This window comes from Pongo pygmaeus, chromosome 8 (assembly GCF_028885625.2).
Source record: "Pongo pygmaeus isolate AG05252 chromosome 8, NHGRI_mPonPyg2-v2.0_pri, whole genome shotgun sequence".
NCBI lineage: Eukaryota > Metazoa > Chordata > Mammalia > Primates > Hominidae > Pongo > Pongo pygmaeus.
Window position 1 is genome coordinate 105,081,912 of NC_072381.2, and position 20,306 is coordinate 105,102,217.

Consider the following 20,306-nt stretch of genomic DNA (forward strand, 5'->3'; position numbering starts at 1 on the left):
ACAGGGGCTGCTTTATTTCTTGAGGGCATCAAGGAGGCCCCCAAGGAGATGCCAGAGTGGCAGAGAGGCAGCCAGTGTTTGAGGAGGAAGGAGCAAGAGCAGGGTAAGGTGATGCTCTTTTAGCTCTCTTCCCCTTCTCTTGTCTTCTAACACATTCTTTTGCCCTCACCCATTCCTTTTGCTGCTCTCCCCACTCCTCTGTCAAGTTCAAAGGGCCAGGAGATGAGGATAGTCCCATTCTTCTGTCCCTCTATCCCAGAACCTGGAGGTAGATTCTGATAGAAGTGATGGAGATAGCCTCTGACTCAGCCTGGGGGGGTCTCAGCCTGTGGTTCGCTCTTGTTCCAGCATCATTTTGAAAGGCTACAAGCGTCCTCTGACACTGGAAGATGTCTGGGAAGTTGATGAAGAGATGAAAACCAAGACATTAGTGAGCAAGTTTGAAACGCACATGAAGAAAGAGCTGCAGAAAGCCAGGCGGGCACTCCAGAGACGGCAGCAGAAGAGCTCCCAGCAGAACTCTGGAGCCAGGCCGCCTGGCTTGAACAAGAATCAGAGTCAAAGCCAAGATGTCCTTGTCCTGGTAACTTTCCCTTGAGTGTCCGTGTGAGTGCACTGAATGTTTCAGGCAAGAATACCTCAGCATCATGGCGATTCTGTCCTTACATTTTTATAGCACTTCATACTTCTCAGTGCACTTCATATTATTAATGGTATTCACAATACTGATACTACCTTAGTGATGGATACATGGGGTGTAATGTACTGTTCTCTCTCCTTTGGGATACTTTTGAAATTTTCCTTAATGAAACGTGGTTTTCAAAAAAATAATACCTTAGCATTTCTTGATTTTGCACCCTGGTACAAATTAGCATGAGCAGCCAATTTGTTGATTCATTCACTTGAAAATATTTATTGAGCACAACTGTGTGTCAGTGACCATTCTGGGTGCTAAAAGAGTGCTCATCTTTTGAGAGCTGGAAAATATATAGTAAGCCCATACATAGGTTACTCTTTGAAAGTAATAATAGCTATTAAGAAAATAAAACAATAGTGCATTTGGAGTGAAGTGTGACTTTAGACAGGGTAACAGGGGAAGCTTCTCAGAGGAGATGACATCTGAACAGACACTCAAATGATGAGATTGGGCCCTCTGAGGGACAGTCAGAGGGAAGTGTGTTCCAGTCAGAAGGAGCAGGCATGCAAGGCTGAGAGGGGAACACGTTTGGCTTGCTCAGGGAATGGCAAGAAGATCCAGGAGAGGGTGCGCATGGGGTGAGATGGGCTCAAGGAAGTGGACAGGGATTAAGCTATGTGGACCCCTGTGGGCCACAATAAGGAATCTGGACTATGTCTGAAGTCTGATTGCCAGTGGAAGGTTTTGAGCAGAGGAGTAATGAGATTGGATTCATGTTGTGAAAAGCTCACTTGGGCGGCTCCCCAGAGGATGGATCGTTGTGGGCAAGAGTGGAAGCTAGAAGGGAGGCTGGGACAGTTGTCCCGGCAAGGGAGACCCATCAGATGGGACCTCAGCGAAAGACATTGTCAGAGAGTATCACTGGTAGGCTGAGAAGCTGGAATTTGGGGCAAGATGAGACTCAGGAGGACATAATGAGGAGGCCAAAGCATAGACAAAGAGGCTGGTGACTGAGTCGTAATGCCTCATGTATTAGTTTCCTAGGGCTGCCATGATAGAGTACACAACTGGATAGCTTAAAACAGAAATGTACTGTCCCCAGCTCAGGAGGCCAGAAGGCTGAAACCTGGAGGGGAGAATCCTCTCTTCTACCTTCTAGTGTTTGCCAGCAATCCTTGGCATTCCTTAACTTCTGGATGCATCACTCTGACCTCTGCCTCCACCATCACAGGACCATCTTCTCCCTGTGTCTGTCTCTTCTCTCCTTGTAAAGATACCAGTCATACCGCATTAGGGCCCCAGTGACCTCATCTTAATTTGGTTACATCTGCAAAGACCCTATTTCCAAATAAGGGCACATTTTAAGGTATTGGGGATTAGGGCTTCAACATAGCTTTTGGGGGTGGGGATACAATTCAACCCATAACATCTCACAGCAACCATGAAAAGAACAAGCATGAAAAGAACAGAAAGGGCCTCTCAGCCTCATGCCCAGGCCCTTCACTCTCAGGACTGCCCCTCAGGCTCCCACGCAGATGGGTCTCTGTTTTTACATGGGACTCTTACCAGCTCAGTTGCCTGGTTTTCTAATCTAAAATAGATTACAAGTATCAGTTAGGAGTGGGAGAGTGGAACAGTGAAGGCAGCTAGAAGGGCAGAAGCAACTAGGCCAGGGAGAGATGATCAAAACCTGTACAGAAAGGGCCACGGGGCTCACAGGCTGACCACCCTGGAGCTGCTTAGGCCAGGAACAGACATAACTCTGTGGACACTGTTGTTTGGTTTTGTACCTAGGAAGATGTTAAAAAGAAAAAAAAGAAGTCTGGGACCAAAAAAGATGTTCCAAAATCCTGGTTGATCAAGGCCCTGTTCAAAACTTTCTACATGGTGCTCCTGAAATCGTTCCTACTGAAGCTAGTGAATGACATCTTCACGTTTGTGAGTCCTCAGCTGCTGAAGTGAGTCCTCAGGCCTCAGATGGTCCTTTCAGGGCCTCCTCTGCCACCCTCCTTTTTGCCCCTGTGTATGCAAGCAGGAGCTTTTCTTAAATTCCCATTTTTTAAAAATGCTCATAATTTTCTTCCACCTTAACCTTACAGCATTGTGTTCATGAAGACCGCAGGCAGTTCTCAAGATGTATGATGATATGTACTTTAGCCTCTCTCTTTTCCATGTCTGTCTCCTCAAAGGGGGCCGGGTAATTGTTAGGGGCTCTTTCTTGTTAAACTGCTAAGGGCTGAGCCAGGTCCAAGTGGCGGGTAGCATACCCCTGGAGAGTAACTGACTTCATCTCTCCATCGCAGCCTTCCATGGGAGGTTCAGGTTAATCTTGACAAGACTTCACAATCTGCCATGATCTATGGAGTGAACCACCTGCAGGGAAAGACAGCGCCAAAGCATCGCAGTGGCAGCTAGGTGGAGCATTTCTGTCATTATCCATTCTCACAGCCGTGGGTTATCAACCCTAAGCTCTTGCTGCTCATCTCCAAGTAAAAGCAAGAACGCCAGGCTAGGCATGGTGGCTCATGACTGTAATCTCAGCAGTTTGGGAGATTGAGGCAGGAAGATTGTTTCAGGCCAGGAGTTAGAAACCAGGCTGGTCAACATAACGAGAACCCATCTCTACAAAAGAAAATAGTTAGCCGGATGCAATGGCATATGCCTGTAGACCCAGCTATTCAGGAGGCTGAGGTGGGAGGATCACCTAAGCCCAGGAGTTCGAGGCTTGATGAACTATGATCCTGCCACTGCACTCCAGCCTGGGCAACAGAGAGAGACCCTGTATCAAAAACAAAACAAAACAGAAAGGACACTGGTAAAAGTGTAGAGCTTAGGTCTTTCAAAGGCTTTGGACAATTCTGGTCACTTTTGTTACCTACAGTATAAAGGTAGCGTAGTCTAGCCGGCTGTGCATGAGGAGAGAGGCGTCCTTGGAGGCCTTATGGGTATAACTAACTTGGCTTTTCTCTGGCAGATTGCTGATCTCCTTTGCAAGTGACCGTGACACATATTTGTGGATTGGATATCTCTGTGCAATCCTCTTATTCGCTGCGGCTCTCATTCAGTCTTTCTGCCTTCAGTGTTATTTCCAACTGTGCTTCAAGCTGGGTGTAAAAGTACGGACAGCTATCATGGCTTCTGTATATAAGAAGGTAAGCAGAATATGGCAGGTATCACCAAAGAAAATCCCCTCAGCAAATATGAGCATTGATTCCAAGGTTGAGGAAAATGTGATGGAAATGATAACTCATCTCAACACTTGGTTTTGACTGGCCATACAGCCTCCTTTAGATGTTTCTTTGGAAATTAGATTATGAGAAGTGTGTTCACAGACGATGGGTGGAGAGGCCAGGAGGGAAAAGATACTCCCCAGGGAGAAGGTTGCAAGCTGTTCCGGTGCTCAGGATCCGCCTTGCAGCCCTGAAGGCTTGGCTACCCATCCATCTCTTCCTGCCTCTGTTGACAAGGTGAAATGCCTTGGAAAGGAATATAAGGTCAGAAAAGAAGCTGATGAAGGGTCAAACTCTTAAAACCACCAACATTTAACTCAAATACTTAATGGAACCCAGCTCAGAGACCTGGTGTATCCATCTCAAATTGCAATCTTGCCAGAGCTGCATCTCCCCAGACCAAATTTCACCTAGCAACTTCTTTTTCTAACCTTTAGTGCTAATCCAACCCTCCTCTGTCTGACTTCTTTTTTCGATTTGTAAATACATTTATGCTGATTACTGAGTTCTGCAGACCTGGAAGCTTTTTCATTTCCTTAAGATGATTTTGCTCATCTTCCCTCTGATACGTTGTTTGTTGTTGTTGTTGTTTTGGTTTGGTTTGGTTTTTCTTGAGATGGAGTCTCGCTCTATCGCTGAGGCTGGAGTGCAGTGGTGCAATCTTGGCTCACTGCAACCTCCACTTCCTGGGTTCAAGAGATTCTCCTGCCTCAGCCTCCCGAGCAGCTGGGACTACAGGCGCATGCCACCACGCCCGGCTAATTTTTTGTATTTTTAGTAGAAACGGGGTTTCACCATGTTAGCCAGGATGGTCTCGATCTCCTGACCTCATGATCTGCCCACCTCGGCCTCCCAAAGTGCTGGGATTATAGGCATGAGCCACCGCGCCTGGCTGATACATTGTTTTTAGGGGTTAACTTTCTCAAGGAAACTGTATGTTCCTCATGTCCTCCATACCAAGGTGAAGTCCCATTTTGTTCCTTAAGAAATGAAAATACAGTAGTTATGATCAGTGACTACAGGCTTGAGGAGAAAATTCATCCAGGAGGAGATAGGTTCCAATATTTTTATAAGTTGGAACACTAGTTGACTTTCTTCCTTTTTTTCTTCCATCACTGGAAAGTTCCATCATAGTAACTTCTCTATTACAGTTCCTACTTTTCTCCTTTGCTTTCCTCTCTAGAAACACCACTGTGTCTTTGTCTTCCCTGAGTAGATGTTGGTTCGTTGAGAGACAGTGGCAGATAATCCAAGTGTCTGGTCAGAAGTCTGATCAAGTCCTTTGAACTTCCAGATACCCCCACACTGGAATTTGCCTTCCTCCAGTTGATTTTTAAAATTTCCTTATTCCTTCTGGAGATACTGAGTTTCTGCTGGTTAACAGGTTATGAAGTCACTAACCAGCCTGTCTCAGCCATTGCTAGTAAAGTACACTTCTACAATTTTTTCATAATTGTGATTATTCATTCGCGCTATTTTGATTCTTAATATTCCAGGTTTTGCAACTGTTACAATCAATAAAGAGATTTATAAAATAGAACCATCAATGATACTTTTATTCAAATAAATATCACTATTAAAAGAGTGGAAGAAAATTACTAATTTATATGTTTAGACAATGTTTCACTACTTACAAAATATTTTTTACATTCACTATCAATTCACAGGGCTATTGCCCTGTGAAATAAGTACATTATACCTATTTTACAGAGAAAAATCAGGCTTAAATAATTTCAATGCCTGCAATCACATAGCCGGGAGTTGTCCCCAGACAAGGGCTACTGGGACTACATTTATTGAAAATAGAAATGTATAGTGATTACCTTCAAGGGCAATTAGATGTTGTTAGTTGTTTTTTTTTCCCCCCCTCTTCCATACCAAAGGGAAGGCATAGCAGTGGGCTGATTCCTCTAGAACCTTGGTGGTCTAACATTTTAGGAAACTTTCTTCTTTTTACTGTACAGCCAAGAATCGTGATATGTTCCAAAGAATGTATTGGTGGATTAAGATGACAGTAATGCTTCTAGGAGGAGATGGAAGTAGTATGGGCCACTTCTAGCCCGTACACTGTCATTGTGGGAATTACAAGGTGGCTCTCCTTCTTCTAGAAAGATGCAGCCTACTCCAGATGGTGCCTCGGTGGCATAGTGCAAGTTGGTTTCAGTGCTGTGGTACATTTGTGCAAGGCATTGTTGTAAGTGACAGACCTGTGGGTATCAGCCTCCTCACCTCTCTAACATGAGAACAGAAAGCCCATACTACAAGATCAGGCATCTAGATAGTGCCTGAAAAATCCTGACAATATAAAAGTCTTTTATTTTATTTTATTTATTTATTTTTCAAGACGGAGTCTCGCTCCGTAGCCCAGGCTGGAGTGCAGTGGCACGATCTCGGCTCACTGCAACCTCCGCCTTCCAGGTTCTAGCAGTTCTCCTTCCTTAGCCTCCCAAGCAGCTGGGATTACAGGCGCCCGCCACCATACCCATCTAATTTTTGTACTTTCAGTAGAGATGGGGTTTTGCCATATTGGCCAGGCTGGTCTTGAACTCCTGACCTCAGGTGATCTGCCTGCCTCGTCCTCCCAAAGTGCTAGGATTACAGGCGTGAGCCACTGCACCCAGCCTACAAAAGTGATTTTACTTCAAAGTATGAAGTCTGAAGTTTTCCTCTTCATTCTAAATTCTCTGTCCTTCTTGGGAATGATTGCAACCTCTTCATAAGAGTATGACTCCAAATAACATTGCCACATCAAAAGCCTCTGAGGTCAAAATCAATACATGCTGGTTCCCTCCTTCCCTTCTCCTTTTCTTCCTTCCCCTCCCCCCTCTCTCCTTCCATCCATCCATCCCTCCTTTTCTTCCATCCTTCAGTATTTGATTCTCTACTATGTGCCACATAATATAGTAGTGAAATAGACAGATGTTGCCCTCATCCTCACAGAGTTTACATCTAGTGGAGAAACAGAAAAAAACAAAGTAATTATGGTTCATTGTGATGAATGTAATGACAAAGATACGCTCAGGATATTATGAGAGTACACAGGATGAGTATCTAACCCCAACTTAGTAGTCAGGGTGGTTTTCTTACAAGAAGTTACATCTCAGCTGACACCAAAGGATAAATAGGAGTTTTCTGGGCAAAGAAGTGTGTGGATGGGTAGAGTTGGAGGAAGGTGGGGATAAGAGGAAAGAGTGGTCAAGAATGAGAGAACACCATGTGTAAGATTTGGAGGCAAGAAGTCACAGTGCTTTGGAGAAGCTGTGTCCATATGGAGTACATCCTTCCATTGTAATCACACTTCCTGAGCTTCCTCTTCCATTCCCTAGTATCCTTGGCTTTGTCCATGGATCCCAATTTCAACCTTTATCTTTAGGCATTGACCCTATCCAACTTGGCCAGGAAGGAGTACACCATTGGAGAAACAGTGAACCTGATGTCTGTGGATGCCCAGAAGCTCATGGATGTGACCAACTTCATGCACATGCTGTGGTCGAGTGTTCTACAGATTGTCTTATCTATCTTCTTCCTGTGGAGAGAGTTGGGACCCTCAGTCTTAGCAGGTGTTGGGGTGATGGTGCTTGTAATCCCAATTAATGCAATACTGTCCACCAAGAGTAAGACCATTCAGGTAAAGAAAAAGTCACCCAGAAGAATATATGCTTTCTTTAAAGTGTAAACCCTTTTTCTTACTCTACTCTAATTCTTAATGGGAGTTTGGGCAAGGCAAAGCTGGTGGAAGACTTTCTACCATCTCAATTGTACTTAGCTGTCTCTGAGTTCCCTTTTCATCTTCTGATGACTCTTAGGGTTTATATATACTCTTCTGCATTCATGTTAGAGGGAAGAGCCTGACTGGGGAAGGAAGGGCTGCCCCAGAGATGCTGCAATAATTCTTCCATCTTGCTCTGTGGGGCTGCCCTAAGAACAGGGATTTGGGGCCCTGCTTCTCCATTATAGCAATCTAAACCAACCACAGAGAGCAGTCGCATGAGTGATCCAAATTTCAGCCTGAGCGTTGGCAATCACCGTGCTACCGCCAGGTGGGAGGGCTCCGTGTGGACAGTCTCCTCAGTCCTGCCAGAAGTCACAGGTTGGGTGGGTGGCCTTGACAGTGTATATGATTTATTCACTCATTTGTTTTGCATTCAAGTTACAAATAATTATTTTGAAAATATTTCTTGCATATCTTACTTCTCTGAGAACACAGCAGTGAGTTAGGGCTCCTGTTCTCATGGATCTTACATTCTACCTGGTAGGGTGGTGGAGAGACAGGCAATACACAAAGAAGAAAAATGTCAGATCATGATAAGTATTATACAGAGAATTCAACAGGGTGATGAGACAGTGAGTGAGTGGGTGGTTATTTTCAATGAGTTCAGGGAAGGCCTCTTGGGGAGAGGACATTTAAGCTGAACTCTGAATGATACAAGCCTGACTGTAAAGGAGAAAGCCTTGGGAAGGTCAGGGGAAGAACAGGCTGGGAGGTGGGTACAGTCAGGCAAGGGCTATGGGGCAGAAACAAGCTTGGAACAAGCAAGGATCAGAAAGAAGATAGGTGTGGCAGGAGCAGAGTGGGCAAAGAGGAGAGTGGAGGGAGGTGAATCCCATCACTGGGCACCTCAAGTTCTTACTAAGTGACAGCCGCAAAGTAGCAGTGAGGCCTGATGTCTGCAGCAAACCTGAACCCTCTCTCATGGTAGCGTATATTGTTTTTCTTTTGCTTTTTTCCTGGCAGGTCAAAAATATGAAGAGTAAAGACAAACGTTTAAAGATCATGAATGAGATTCTTAGTGGAATCAAGGTGAGAATCTGAGCGTAGGTGGCTCTCTGTGGGTAAGGACAGAAGCAGCGGCTCTCTTGGCCTTTGCAAACCCTGGTAGAGGTGATGGATTCCTGCTTCTGGGCCGGTTGTGTCACATGACTTTTGTTTCATGTCCTCCTGTCCCTCTCAGGTCCTCCGTTGAACCCCGATTTCTATTTATTCACCCTAAATAGCTTGTTTTGTTTTGACACTTTATTGTAGAAGTTTTTAAACATGTAGAAAAGTAGAGACTATCATGAACCCCTACGAAATTTTCACCCAGCTCCAGGAATTATCAGCATGACCTAACTAGTTTCATCTATAAACTCACACCCCTCACACTTGCTAGATTATTTTAAAGCAAATCTCAGAGATCTTGTCATTTCATTCATAAATACTGTGTATGTATCTCTAAAAGAAGGACTTATTTTTAAAATATAGCCACAATACCATTATCATACCTACAAAAAAAATTAACATTCTTTGACACCATCAGAGTTCTCCAGTTGCCTCTTATGTGCCTTTTGTTTGTTTTGCTGTTGATTAGGTTGAATAAGGACCCAAAAAATGTCCATGCATGGTATTTAATTGATAGTGATTTTAATCTACAACAGTCTCTCTCTCTCTCTCTATGTGTGTGTGTGTGTGTGTGTGTGTGTGTGTGTGTGTGTCTTGGTCATTCCAAAAAAACTAGGTTATTTTTCTATTTCCTGTATTTCCTGTAAATTGATAGTTAGATCTAAAGATTTGATTGATTTAGATTTGATTTGGGGGTGGGAGTACAAAGTTGCTTTCCAGTGGTGCTGTGTGCTTCCCAAACTGCAGCAATGGTGACTTGAGTGGGCCCAGGCGGTGTCAGCCTGATCCATCCCTTACAAGGTTTCCTGCTAGTCTTTCACTAGAGCAGTGGTTTGTGATGCTGGCAGCACATTAGAATCACCTGAGAAATTTGAAGTTTGTAAAACCCACTGAGGCTGGGGGCCTACTTCAAACCATTTAAATTGGACTCTGGGAGTGAGGCCCAGACATGTATATTTTTTTAAGTTCCCTAGATGATTCTAGTATGCCACCAAGGTGAAAAACACTATTGTAAGAATTTTATGATCATTGCCTAGGTCTGTTATTTCATTAGGAATTACAAAAGAGTGAAATTTTTAAATTCTGTTATTCCCTTGACATTGATTAGCTGGAATTTTATGGAGAAGAATTATCTTTCAACTTGTTGGTTACCCTAAAATGAAGTTTGTATGGGATAGACAGAATAAATGCTTGCTTCTTTCCCTCTATTTATCAGCTTTAATGATAATGCATTTCATCCTCCAGAGGTGACCAATAAGTTCTTTTAACTAAATATTGTTTTGAATTAATGCATCTTAACATTATCCTAAACTACTTAAAAATGAAACAGAGCCCCCTTTTAACTCCTTGTTAATTCTCCACACAGAGCTCTGATATGTCCTTCTGTGAATGTGGCAAAACTAAAAGAGAGAGCTGGTTTTGAATCTCAGCTCTACCACTAGGTAGCTTAACTTAACAAAAGTTTGGCAAGGTTCCCTTGCTTCTCTCAACTTGTTTCCTTAGAGTTTAAATGAAGATAATAACTCTACAAATGTGAGGTGACTAACTCACCTCAATTTGCCCAGAACTTTTTAAGTCTTAACACTGGAAGGCCTGTGTCCTGGGTAGCCCTTTAGTCCCAGGCAAACTGGAACAGTTAGTCATACTAAGGTTGTTATAAAGTGAGATAATGTATTTAAAATGCTTTGTACATAGTAAGTTGTCAGCAAATACAAGCTACCTTTCTGTAATCATACTTTATAATCTGGATTTCTATTCCCCACATTTTGGGGACTATATCTTAAAACATGGGTGGATCAGATACACCTGGTGCCCTTTCAGGGACAATCATGTGAGCTGTATTTTTTTTTCAACTTATTAGATCCTGAAATATTTTGCCTGGGAACCTTCATTCAGAGACCAAGTCCAAAACCTCCGGAAGAAAGAGCTCAAGAATCTGCTGGCCTTTAGTCAACTACAGTGTGTAGTAATATTCGTCTTCCAGTTAACTCCAGTCCTGGTGAGTAGCAGAGGGGTCCATGGGCTGGGTATTCACCTGGACCTGCATCAGCTTCCTGAAGAGGAAGTTCACTTTTGATAGACTAGCTGGCACCTCTAGGCCTGACCGCAAGGTCCAGGGGACTTGTCCCTCTCACTGCCCCGTGCTGCTTTTCCTCCTTTGTACCATACCCCCAGCTCTAGTTTCACCTTCGTGTACTGTATGGTGGTCTGGCAGCCCAGAGCAACTTTTCAGGATGCAGAGCAAGAATGTGGTATCAGAAAAGATTGGCTTAGGAGGCTTTCTTGTCTTCTTTGGGAGGTGGTGTAGGTCTATAGTGGAAGGAACACTGATATAGGATCCAGGAGACCTGAGCTCTGGTCCTAGTAATCCATTAATTGACTTTGTGACCTTGGGGAAGATATTTCCTCCTCTCCTGGGCTCAGTTTTCTCATCTGTAACATGGGGAGGCTGGATGATCCTTAAGGCGCCTTCAACTCTGATATATGGTGTTCCTGAAACTTAGCACAATGCTGCTTGGTCCCTTTTAGGAATAAATTGCTCATGACCTTGCCCTTTCCAGGTATCTGTGGTCACATTTTCTGTTTATGTCCTGGTGGACAGCAATAATATTTTGGATGCACAAAAGGCCTTCACCTCCATTACCCTCTTCAATATCCTGCGCTTTCCCCTGAGCATGCTTCCCATGATGATCTCCTCCATGCTCCAGGTAGGTCGGCACTCTCACTGCTAACTGCCTGTCTCTGGTTAAAAGCCTTGGAGTCCAGAATGACAGGCTATCACATCCCATGTCTAACTTTTGCTGGTAAACTTTCAAGAGAGAGATCTGTTTGGTCTCTGGAGACCAATGGTTTAACCTTAATAAAATCATGAGTTTTCTGAGCCCCAGTTTATCTAACTATAAAATGAGGATAATCATACCAATCTCATCTACCTCACAGGGAGACAATCTTGTGAAAGCATTTAATGAGATTATTATGTTTAGTCCTAGTACTGGGAACATTTCCCAGCCCAGTTTCTCTCATATTTCTCCAAGGCTCTTGAGGTGTTGAGATAGCATTAGGCAAATATGGTACAAAGGGAGAAGAAAGACCCTCCCTTTGCATAAACCCCTGTGTTGGTCAAACCAAATGCAAATTGAGAGCCTCAAGCTATCAGAAAATGAGTCTGGAGTTCAGGAAACCTTGGATGGACCAGAGGGAATACCTGGGTTCTGAAAACTGAGCATAGTCACTGATATGCGACAAATAGCAGATCTGCAGAGGAAGGTCACCGGACAGGCAGCAGACTGATGAGAAGGCCTGAATGACAGGAGTGTGGTGACTTGCATTTATCCCTGAAGTGGCTGGCTTTAGAGAGCTCAGACCATGGGAAAGAGAAGGCCTCCCTGTCCTGGAGGATGTAAAGAAAAGCTGGCAGATTTGGCAGGTAAAGAAGCAACAGGATTTTTTTAGATACAATTTATTGCATGAATAGCAAAAGCAAGATCAGAAAAGGTATCAGCTCCCTGCATTCCTGGTCCTCAGGATGACATTGAATCAAAAAGGGTCAGATGGTGGCTGGGCTCACACCTGTAATCCCAACACTTTGGAAGGCTGAGACAGGCAGATCACCTGAGGTCAGAAGTTTGAGACCAGTCTGGCCAACATGGTGAAACCCCATCTCTACTAAAAAAAACAAAAATTAGCCAGGCGTGGTGGCACACGCCTGTAGTCTCAGCTACTCGAGAGGCTGAGGCACGAGAATCACTTGAACCTGGGAGGTGGAGGTTGCAGTGAGCCAAGATCGCACCCTTGCATTTCAGCCTGGGCGACAGAGTGAGACTCCATCTCAAAACAAAACGAAACGAAACAAAACAAAAGGGTCAGATGGCGATGCAATGTGAGCAGTGGGGTACTCTGTTTTTGAGGAGTTGATCCATGCAGCAGTTAAGTGGTTCTGCAGCCTGCTTCTGTACCCTAAGGAGGGAACAGGCAGAAAGCCTAAGACTTCATCAGAGCCTGGGTGGCAATGAAAAACCGTCTCATGACAGCCTCCTTGGAAGAAAGGGAAGTAGGTGAGAAACATCCTTGTAGAAGTGCCTCGAAATCTTCCGAAGTTCTCAAGTTCTGGGGACTGCAGGGTATTCTGCCAACACTCACCTCACCTGTAATTTAAGCTTTGGCTATCTGGCCTATGTGGAAGCGTGCAGGGTCCCCCTGATGCCATAGCCAGGTCCTCTTTAGAGGCTCCCAGGAGTGGCTTAGTTAGGATGCTGGATGGGCATCAGGGCATAGACTCAGTTAAAATAAGAGAAAGCCAGGGGCCTAGTTACCAGAACCAGATAGAAGTTAAGTTTTTGTCTTAGAAGGCAGGAGGTAGTTTCTGGAATTAGGGCCAAAGACTGGAGAGAGACAGCAGAAGAGTTGAACTCCATGAGTTTGCTCAAGGACTGAAATAGAGCATCCACTTCCGTCTGTCTACGGTGGGATAGCTTCCAGGGCTGAGTTCGGTGGAAATTAGGAGATGCCACCTGTGGCAAATAGAAAATCATTGGCTAATGACAAAGTCAAAATCTCTCTGCTTGTGCTCATTACTGACTTTAATTCTTGAGATCCTTTGTGTCCTTCTCTAGGCCAGTGTTTCCACAGGTCGGCTAGAGAAGTACTTGGGAGGGGATGACTTGGACACATCTGCCATTCGACATGACTGCAATTTTGGTAAATAAATTTGGAAGTTGCTTCCCAAACTTATTCGCAGTGCTGGTGCCAGAATTTTGATTATACAAGAGCTTAGTAGCAGCAAACAGAGTGTGGAGATTTGTCTTGAGCCTATGCTTGCATAAGATACATACTGTTCTTACTTGAATTATGTTTACACTTAGAGCAGATTGCGCAACTAGATTGCTAAGTAAAGCTGGGCCAGCTCTTCTGAGGATAAGCAGGGAATCCTGCAAAAGATCCAGAAAGCAGAAGTCAGGATAGAGCCAAGTGTGTGGGATTGGGAAGGTAGCCTGGAGTGAAAGAATACTCAGATTCTGAAGGTTTAAAGATTGGGGGCCAGCCATGGCCAGAGTGGGCATAGGACTGGAATCCATAGTGGGGAGGATGTATATATGGAGGTGGAATTCATACAAGGGGACTGGGCAACAGAGGGCCTGAGAGTGTACCCAGAGTATCCATAGGTCAGGAATCTGGGCTACCAGTAGGCTTGGGAGTTCTGAATCAAAAAGGACTTTAGCTGGGTGCGGTGGCTCACGCCTGTAATCCCAGCACTTTGGGAGGCTGAGGTGGGTGGATCACCTGAGGTCAGGAGTTCGAGACAAGCCTGACCAACATGGAGAAATCCAGTCTCTACTAAAAATACAAAATTAGCTGAGTGTGGTGGCACATGCCTGTAATCCCAGCTACTCGAGAGGCTGAGGCAGGAGAATCACTTGAACCTGGGAGGCAGAGGTTGCAGTGAGCTGAGATTGCGCCATTGCACTCCAGCCTGGGCAACAAGAGTGAAACTCCATCTCAAAAAAAAAAAAAAAAAAGGACTTTAGGCTGGACGCAGTGGCTCATACCTGTAATCCTGGTCCTTTGGGAGGCAGAGATGGGCAGATTGCTTGAGTCCAAGAGTTCGAGACTAGCCTGGGTGACATGGCGAAACCCTGTCTCTACTAAAAATACAAAAATTAGCCGGGCATGGTGGTGCATACCTGTAGTCCCACCTACCTGGAGGCTGAGGTAGGAGAATCTCTTGAGCCCCGAAAGTCAAGGCGGCAGTCAGCCAAGATTGCACCACTGCAATCCAGCCTGGGTGACAAAGTGAGACCATGACTCAAAAAAAAAAAAAAAAAAAAAAGGACTTCATATGCAGGCCACTTCTGGTCTCATGATCTCATTCTAGGAGATTTCATTTGCCTCCTGTTAGCGTAGGAGCCAGCACTTAGCAGAAACAATCCTGGGAGCTGATGGAGAAAGCAGAAAGAGACACGTGAGGGCAGACAGTCACGTGGGGACCTACATTGGACTAAAAGAGGGCTTTTTCTCAACAGACAAAGCCGTGCAGTTTTCTGAGGCCTCCTTTACCTGGGAACATGATTCGGAAGCCACAATCCGAGAGTGAGTTGCCTTCTTTGCATCCTAATGTTCTTTAGCATTCTCGCTGCCTGGCCTATTCTCAGAAAATTCCACGTAATAGAATACATGGGGAAATGAGCTATGTGCATGTCTTCAGTTAGATACTAGTGCAGGATAAACCCCTGGAGAGATGAGCTGAAAGCAAAGGTTCTCAGCCCCTTCCCCTGATAACTGCATTTGCCACCCTGCTTTCCTACTATGGGACCATGAATATCCAGCTGTGATCCCATGAGGACATTTGTGTGTGCAGATTGTGGATGGACGTAGTGCAGCATTGGCAGGTGGCCGGCGTCTCTGGGTATGGTAGAAGACAAACACAAGAACCTGAATTCAGTATAAGTTCATTCATTCAAGAATAGCAATCAGGAACATTGGAATCTGGCTTCTTAGTGTGTATCTTCTGCACATAGTGTGTCTCTTAAGCACCATGTGTAATAGCACACCCAATTCATCCACTGAGCACAGCACACAGAGTACACCAGGAGGCTGAATAGGCCATACCTTTCTTTCTTCACAAGTGAGCACATCTTATTGTCTTCTTACTATACTCCTGACTTCCCACTCCTCTATCTTGTTCCTACAGCCTTTAACATGGACTCCAGAGCTAGCCGCAGGATGATTTGGGGCAGGAGCACCTGCTCTGAACCCTCCTAACCCAGCAGGTTCCCTTTCCAGAGAGGAAACTGGGCAGGGCTTCCATTTCACTATTATAGGTCTGGAAGAAATTCACCTCAATGGGAAGATTCAGAAAGACTGTGAACAAGTTCCTAATGTTCCTAATGTTCTAGAAACTCAAATAACAGGGCTGGCACACACAGTTTCTGGGAACCTATCCCATTGTGGGCCCCTACTCAGCCAGATACAGTCAAATATTCAGGAGAAGGGCCAGGGAATCTACTTTCAGCAAATGTTCCAGGTGACACATTTAGTACCTAATTTGGGAAATGTTAATCTAGTCCAATCCCATTAGTAAGAAAGGAGGGGTCCTTAGTCCAAAGGAAGTGACCTTCCAAGATAACATAGCCCAGCAGTGTCAGGGTTTGGACTTGAACCAAGCCAGGTCTCCAGGCCCCCACTAGGGTCTTGTTCAATGGGTAACCATGTTAGTTCTAGGAGAATTTTATCATTGGAAATGCACATTTGACACAAACAGCTTATAGATGAGTTGGATAAATTAGGGCTCATTAGGGCTCATTCTCTAGCCTTTCAGAGCTAAGAAAAGAAAAAGTATTAAAGAAGCACTTTGGGGTCTTGTATATCCAAGGCAAATTTTCCAATCTTGAGGGGAAATCTCCTAATACCAGAATTCATGGAGACTCAGAGAAGTGACTTGAACTAACCCAACCCCTGCTATCTCCTTCAAAGACATTCCTCTCTTTCAGTGTGAACCTGGACATTATGCCAGGCCAACTTGTGGCTGTGATAGGCCCTGTCGGCTCTGGGAAATCCTCCTTGATATCAGCCATGCTGGGAGAAATGGAAAATGTCTACGGGCACATCACCATCAAGGTGAGAGGGAACGCCAATGCAAAAGCCTCTGACTCCCGAATGTCAGCAGCTTCGTGCTTTTGCCTCACTGGGGAGAAGGCACTGAGGGCTAATAGGTGAGGCCTTGGAGACATCTGGTAGATTTGTGGACTGTGATTCTCCTTCCCATTTCAGCTTTATATAGTCAGTTGCTGGGGATAAGATTTGGGAATCTGCATTTTTAATGAGCTCTAAAGGTGATTCTCATATGCATACTACAGTGTGAAAACTGTTGATTAGAGATGTCTTCCTTCAAAGTATAGGCACTTCTGGCCAGGCATGGTGGCTCATGCCTGTAATCTCAGCACTTTGAGAGGCTGAGGCAGGCGGATCACCTGAGGCCAGGAGTTCGAGACCAGCCTGGTCAACATGGTGAAACCCTCTCTCTACTAAAAATACAAAATTAGCCAGGCATGGTGGCATGTGCCTGTTATCTCAGCTACTTGGGAGGCTAAGGCATGAGAATCACTTGAGCCCAGGAGGGCTGCAGTGAGCCAAGATCATGCCACTGCACTCCAGCCTGAGTGACAGAGAGAGACTCTGTCTCAAAAAAAAAAAAAAAAAAAGTATAGGCATTTCTGCTTTATCTATGTATTTGTTTCTGAAAAATCACACATCCTGCAAAACTGTACAATAAAAATAACAGGACCCAGAGGAAAAGAATTGTAATAGATCACTAAAAACTTATATAACTTTGTAACCAAACTACCAACAAAAACCATACCAACCATAACAATAACATCAAGAGCAATAAAAACAGTAGCATTGTAAATCAACACTGGCATTTACCCACCATTGCAATTACTCTTGGGCCTCTCTCTTCCTCCTTTGAGAGCTAAATCTTTGATGGCATTTGCTTCCAAAATAAAAATCTGGTGTATGGTGCTGTCTTCTTCATCAATTATATATATATACACACACACACACACACACACACACACACACACACACATATATATATAGAGAGAGAGAGAGACAGAGTCTCGCTCTGTCACTCAGGCTGGAGTGCAATAGCACAATCTCAGCTCACTGCAACCTCCACCTCCTGGGTTCAAGCAGTTATCTTGCCTCAGCCGCCCGAATAGCTGGGATTACAGGTGTTTGCCACCATGCCCCACTAACTTTTTTTTTTTTTTTTTACTTTAAGTTCCAGGATACATTTGCAGAATGTGTAGGTTTGTTACGTAGGTATACGTGTGCCATGATGGTTTGCTGCACCTATTGACCTGTCATCTAGGTTCCCTCCCCTCGCCCCTCACTCCCCAGCAGGCCCTGGTGTGTGTTGTTCCCTTCCCTGTATCCATGTGTTCTCACTGTTCAACTCCCGCTTACGAGTGAGAACATGCAGTGTTTGGTTTTCTGTTCCTGTGTTAGTTTGCTGAGGATGATGCTTCTAGCTTCATCCATGTTCCTACAAAGGACCATGATCTCATTCCTTTTTATGGCTGCATAGTATTCCATGGTATACATGTACCGCATTTTCTTTATCCAGTCTATCATTGATGATGCCTGGCTAATTTTTGTACTTTTAGTAGAGGTGGGGTTTTGCCATGTTGGCCAGGCTGGTCTCAAGCTCCTGGCCTCAATTGATCCATCTGCCTCAGTCTCCCAAAGTGCTGGGATTATATGGGTAAGCCACTGGGCCTGGCTAATTATGATTTTTTTTTAACACAGAGGAAAATATTTTCATGGCATCTTCATCAGTACTCTGAACTTTTCCAGAGAGCTAAATTTAGGGAAAATTATAGTTATTTTTGAATTGTTACCACTACTTGTACCAAAGAGAGGTGTATCTATAGATTTTCAGCTTTTTTTCTTAAGATCTTCGTATATTGCTAAGGGTTTCTTATGAAGTATGAGAATGCTTCCTCCAATTGATTTATATAGACCTGCTTGGAAAAGAAATGTAAGAACCAGCTGTTCTTCTACAATATACTGACATCATTTCCTGATTTAGCAATCACTAATGAACTAATCTGCAATTTTAAAAACATGCGCTATAGCAGAGCAGACTACAGATTTAAGTCTGTCTTCTAACTCCTTTTGGGAAGCTGTTTTCTTGCTAACTCATAACTGGGTTCTTCCTCAAACACAGGCCTTTGTTGGTCTCCATTTCTGGTTGGTTTTGTTTTTTTTTTTTTTGAGACAGAGTCTCAGTCTGTCACCCAGGCTGGAGTGCAGTGGCGCAATCTCGGCTCACTGCAACCTCCACCTCCTGGGTTCAAGCAATTCTCTGCCTCAGCCTCCCAAGTAGCTGGGATTACAGGCACGTGCCACCATGCCCAGCTAATTTTTGTATTTTTAGTAGAGACAGAGTTTCACCATCTTGGCCAGGCTGGTCTTGAACTCCTGACCTCGTGATCCACCTGCCTCAGCCTCCCAAAGTGCTGGAATTACAGGCGTGAGCCACCGCGCCCGGCCTCCATCTCTGTTTTTTGTTTGTTTGTTTGTTTGAGATGGAGCCTCACTCTTCTCCCAGGCTAGAGTGCAGTGTCCCGATCTCAGCTCACTGCAGCCTCTGCCTCCTGGGTTCAAGCTATTCTCCTGCCTCAGCCTCCCAAGTAGCTGGGATTACAGACTCGTGCCACCATGCCCAGCTACTTTTTGTGTTTTTAGCAGAGATGGGGTTTCGCCATGTTGGCCAGGTTGGTCACTCCTGATCTCAGGTGATCCGCCCACTTCGGCCTCCCAAAGTGCTGGGATTACAAGCATTAGCCACCGTGCCCAGTTTCCATCTCTCTTTGGTTATAATCTTGATTCTGAAGATGTCATCTATACCAGGGGTCCCCAGCCCCCTGGGCCTCAGACTGGTACTGTTCCATGGCCTGTTGGGAACCGGGCTACACAGGAGAAGGTGAGCGGTGAGCAAGCATTATCACCTGAGCTCCACCTCCTGTCAGATCAGCAGCAGCATCAGATTCTCTTAGGACCATGAACCCTATTGTGAACTGCACATGCCAGGGATCTAGGTTGCATCTACTGCCTGATGATCTGAGGTGGAACAGTTTCATCCCAAAACCACCTCCCACCACCACCCCATCTATGGAAAAATTGTCTTCCACAAAACCGGTCCCTGGTGCCAAAAAGGTTTGGGACCACTGATCTATACCATTCCCTTGTCAGTGTTAGCCCTTTGTTGGTCCTAGTAAACTCAATTGGGTTTGACTAAAACCCTCTTCTAGAAGCAACACACACATTTATCATCTAATTTCCAGGATCATGGCTGGAAAACGATAGTCCAACAAAAGGGGGTGGGGCTTTTAATGGTGAAGAGGATATTGAGTCCTGAGAGTGGAATAACCACAAGCACATGAATACATATCAGATCCTCAGTCATCCTGATGCACAGTTATTCAAATTTAAGCTCCATTTGTTTCTTCCCCTCTCCAGCCACCCCGTCCTTCAACCCTGCGTTTCTGGAGGTGCAGCTGTAACATGATCTGATCCCTTTTCATCTAGGGCACCACTGCCTATGTCCCACAGCAGTCCTGGATTCAGAATGGCACCATAAAGGACAACATCCTTTTTGGAGCAGAGTTTAATGAAAAGAGGTACCAGCAAGTACTAGAGGCCTGTGCTCTCCTCCCAGACTTGGAAATGCTGCCTGGAGGAGATTTGGCTGAGATTGGAGAGAAGGTACTTGGGATAACAAGGGATCTTCAAGGGTGAAGGCATATTGAAGAGAAAAAGTGAGGACGGTGGTGAAGAACTACATGGGAGTAATCTGGTTGATCAATTTAGGTAGTCATATTTGGAGCAAACACCAGAAATCATGTGTTTGTACTAAGTGGCCACAATATTCCATGTAAATAACTCAGAATTTTAAACTTTCTGCTTGGAAGCAGATACAGGAATTATGTAATTTAAATCAAAGATGATGAGGCAAAGCCCATGAGAAGTTAATAGTGACTGGCCCAAGGTTGATCTC

The 20,306-nt window shown here is 44.7% G+C and overlaps 1 protein-coding gene across 1 annotated transcript in view; it reads left to right on the plus strand.

The window, feature by feature from the left end:
* The window catches only part of ABCC2 (ATP binding cassette subfamily C member 2), a 71,218-nt gene that overhangs the window by 28,321 nt on the left and 22,591 nt on the right, over positions 1 to 20,306 (plus strand). Inside the window, exons 8-18 of the mRNA XM_054435844.2 lie at positions 349 to 583; positions 2,432 to 2,595; positions 3,612 to 3,789; positions 7,241 to 7,495; positions 8,603 to 8,668; positions 10,608 to 10,745; positions 11,308 to 11,454; positions 13,360 to 13,444; positions 14,767 to 14,833; positions 16,234 to 16,360; positions 19,838 to 20,014. Of these exons, the coding sequence (XP_054291819.1) occupies positions 349 to 583; positions 2,432 to 2,595; positions 3,612 to 3,789; positions 7,241 to 7,495; positions 8,603 to 8,668; positions 10,608 to 10,745; positions 11,308 to 11,454; positions 13,360 to 13,444; positions 14,767 to 14,833; positions 16,234 to 16,360; positions 19,838 to 20,014 (1,639 nt within the window). The remainder of the gene's footprint in view (positions 1 to 348; positions 584 to 2,431; positions 2,596 to 3,611; positions 3,790 to 7,240; positions 7,496 to 8,602; positions 8,669 to 10,607; positions 10,746 to 11,307; positions 11,455 to 13,359; positions 13,445 to 14,766; positions 14,834 to 16,233; positions 16,361 to 19,837; positions 20,015 to 20,306) is intronic.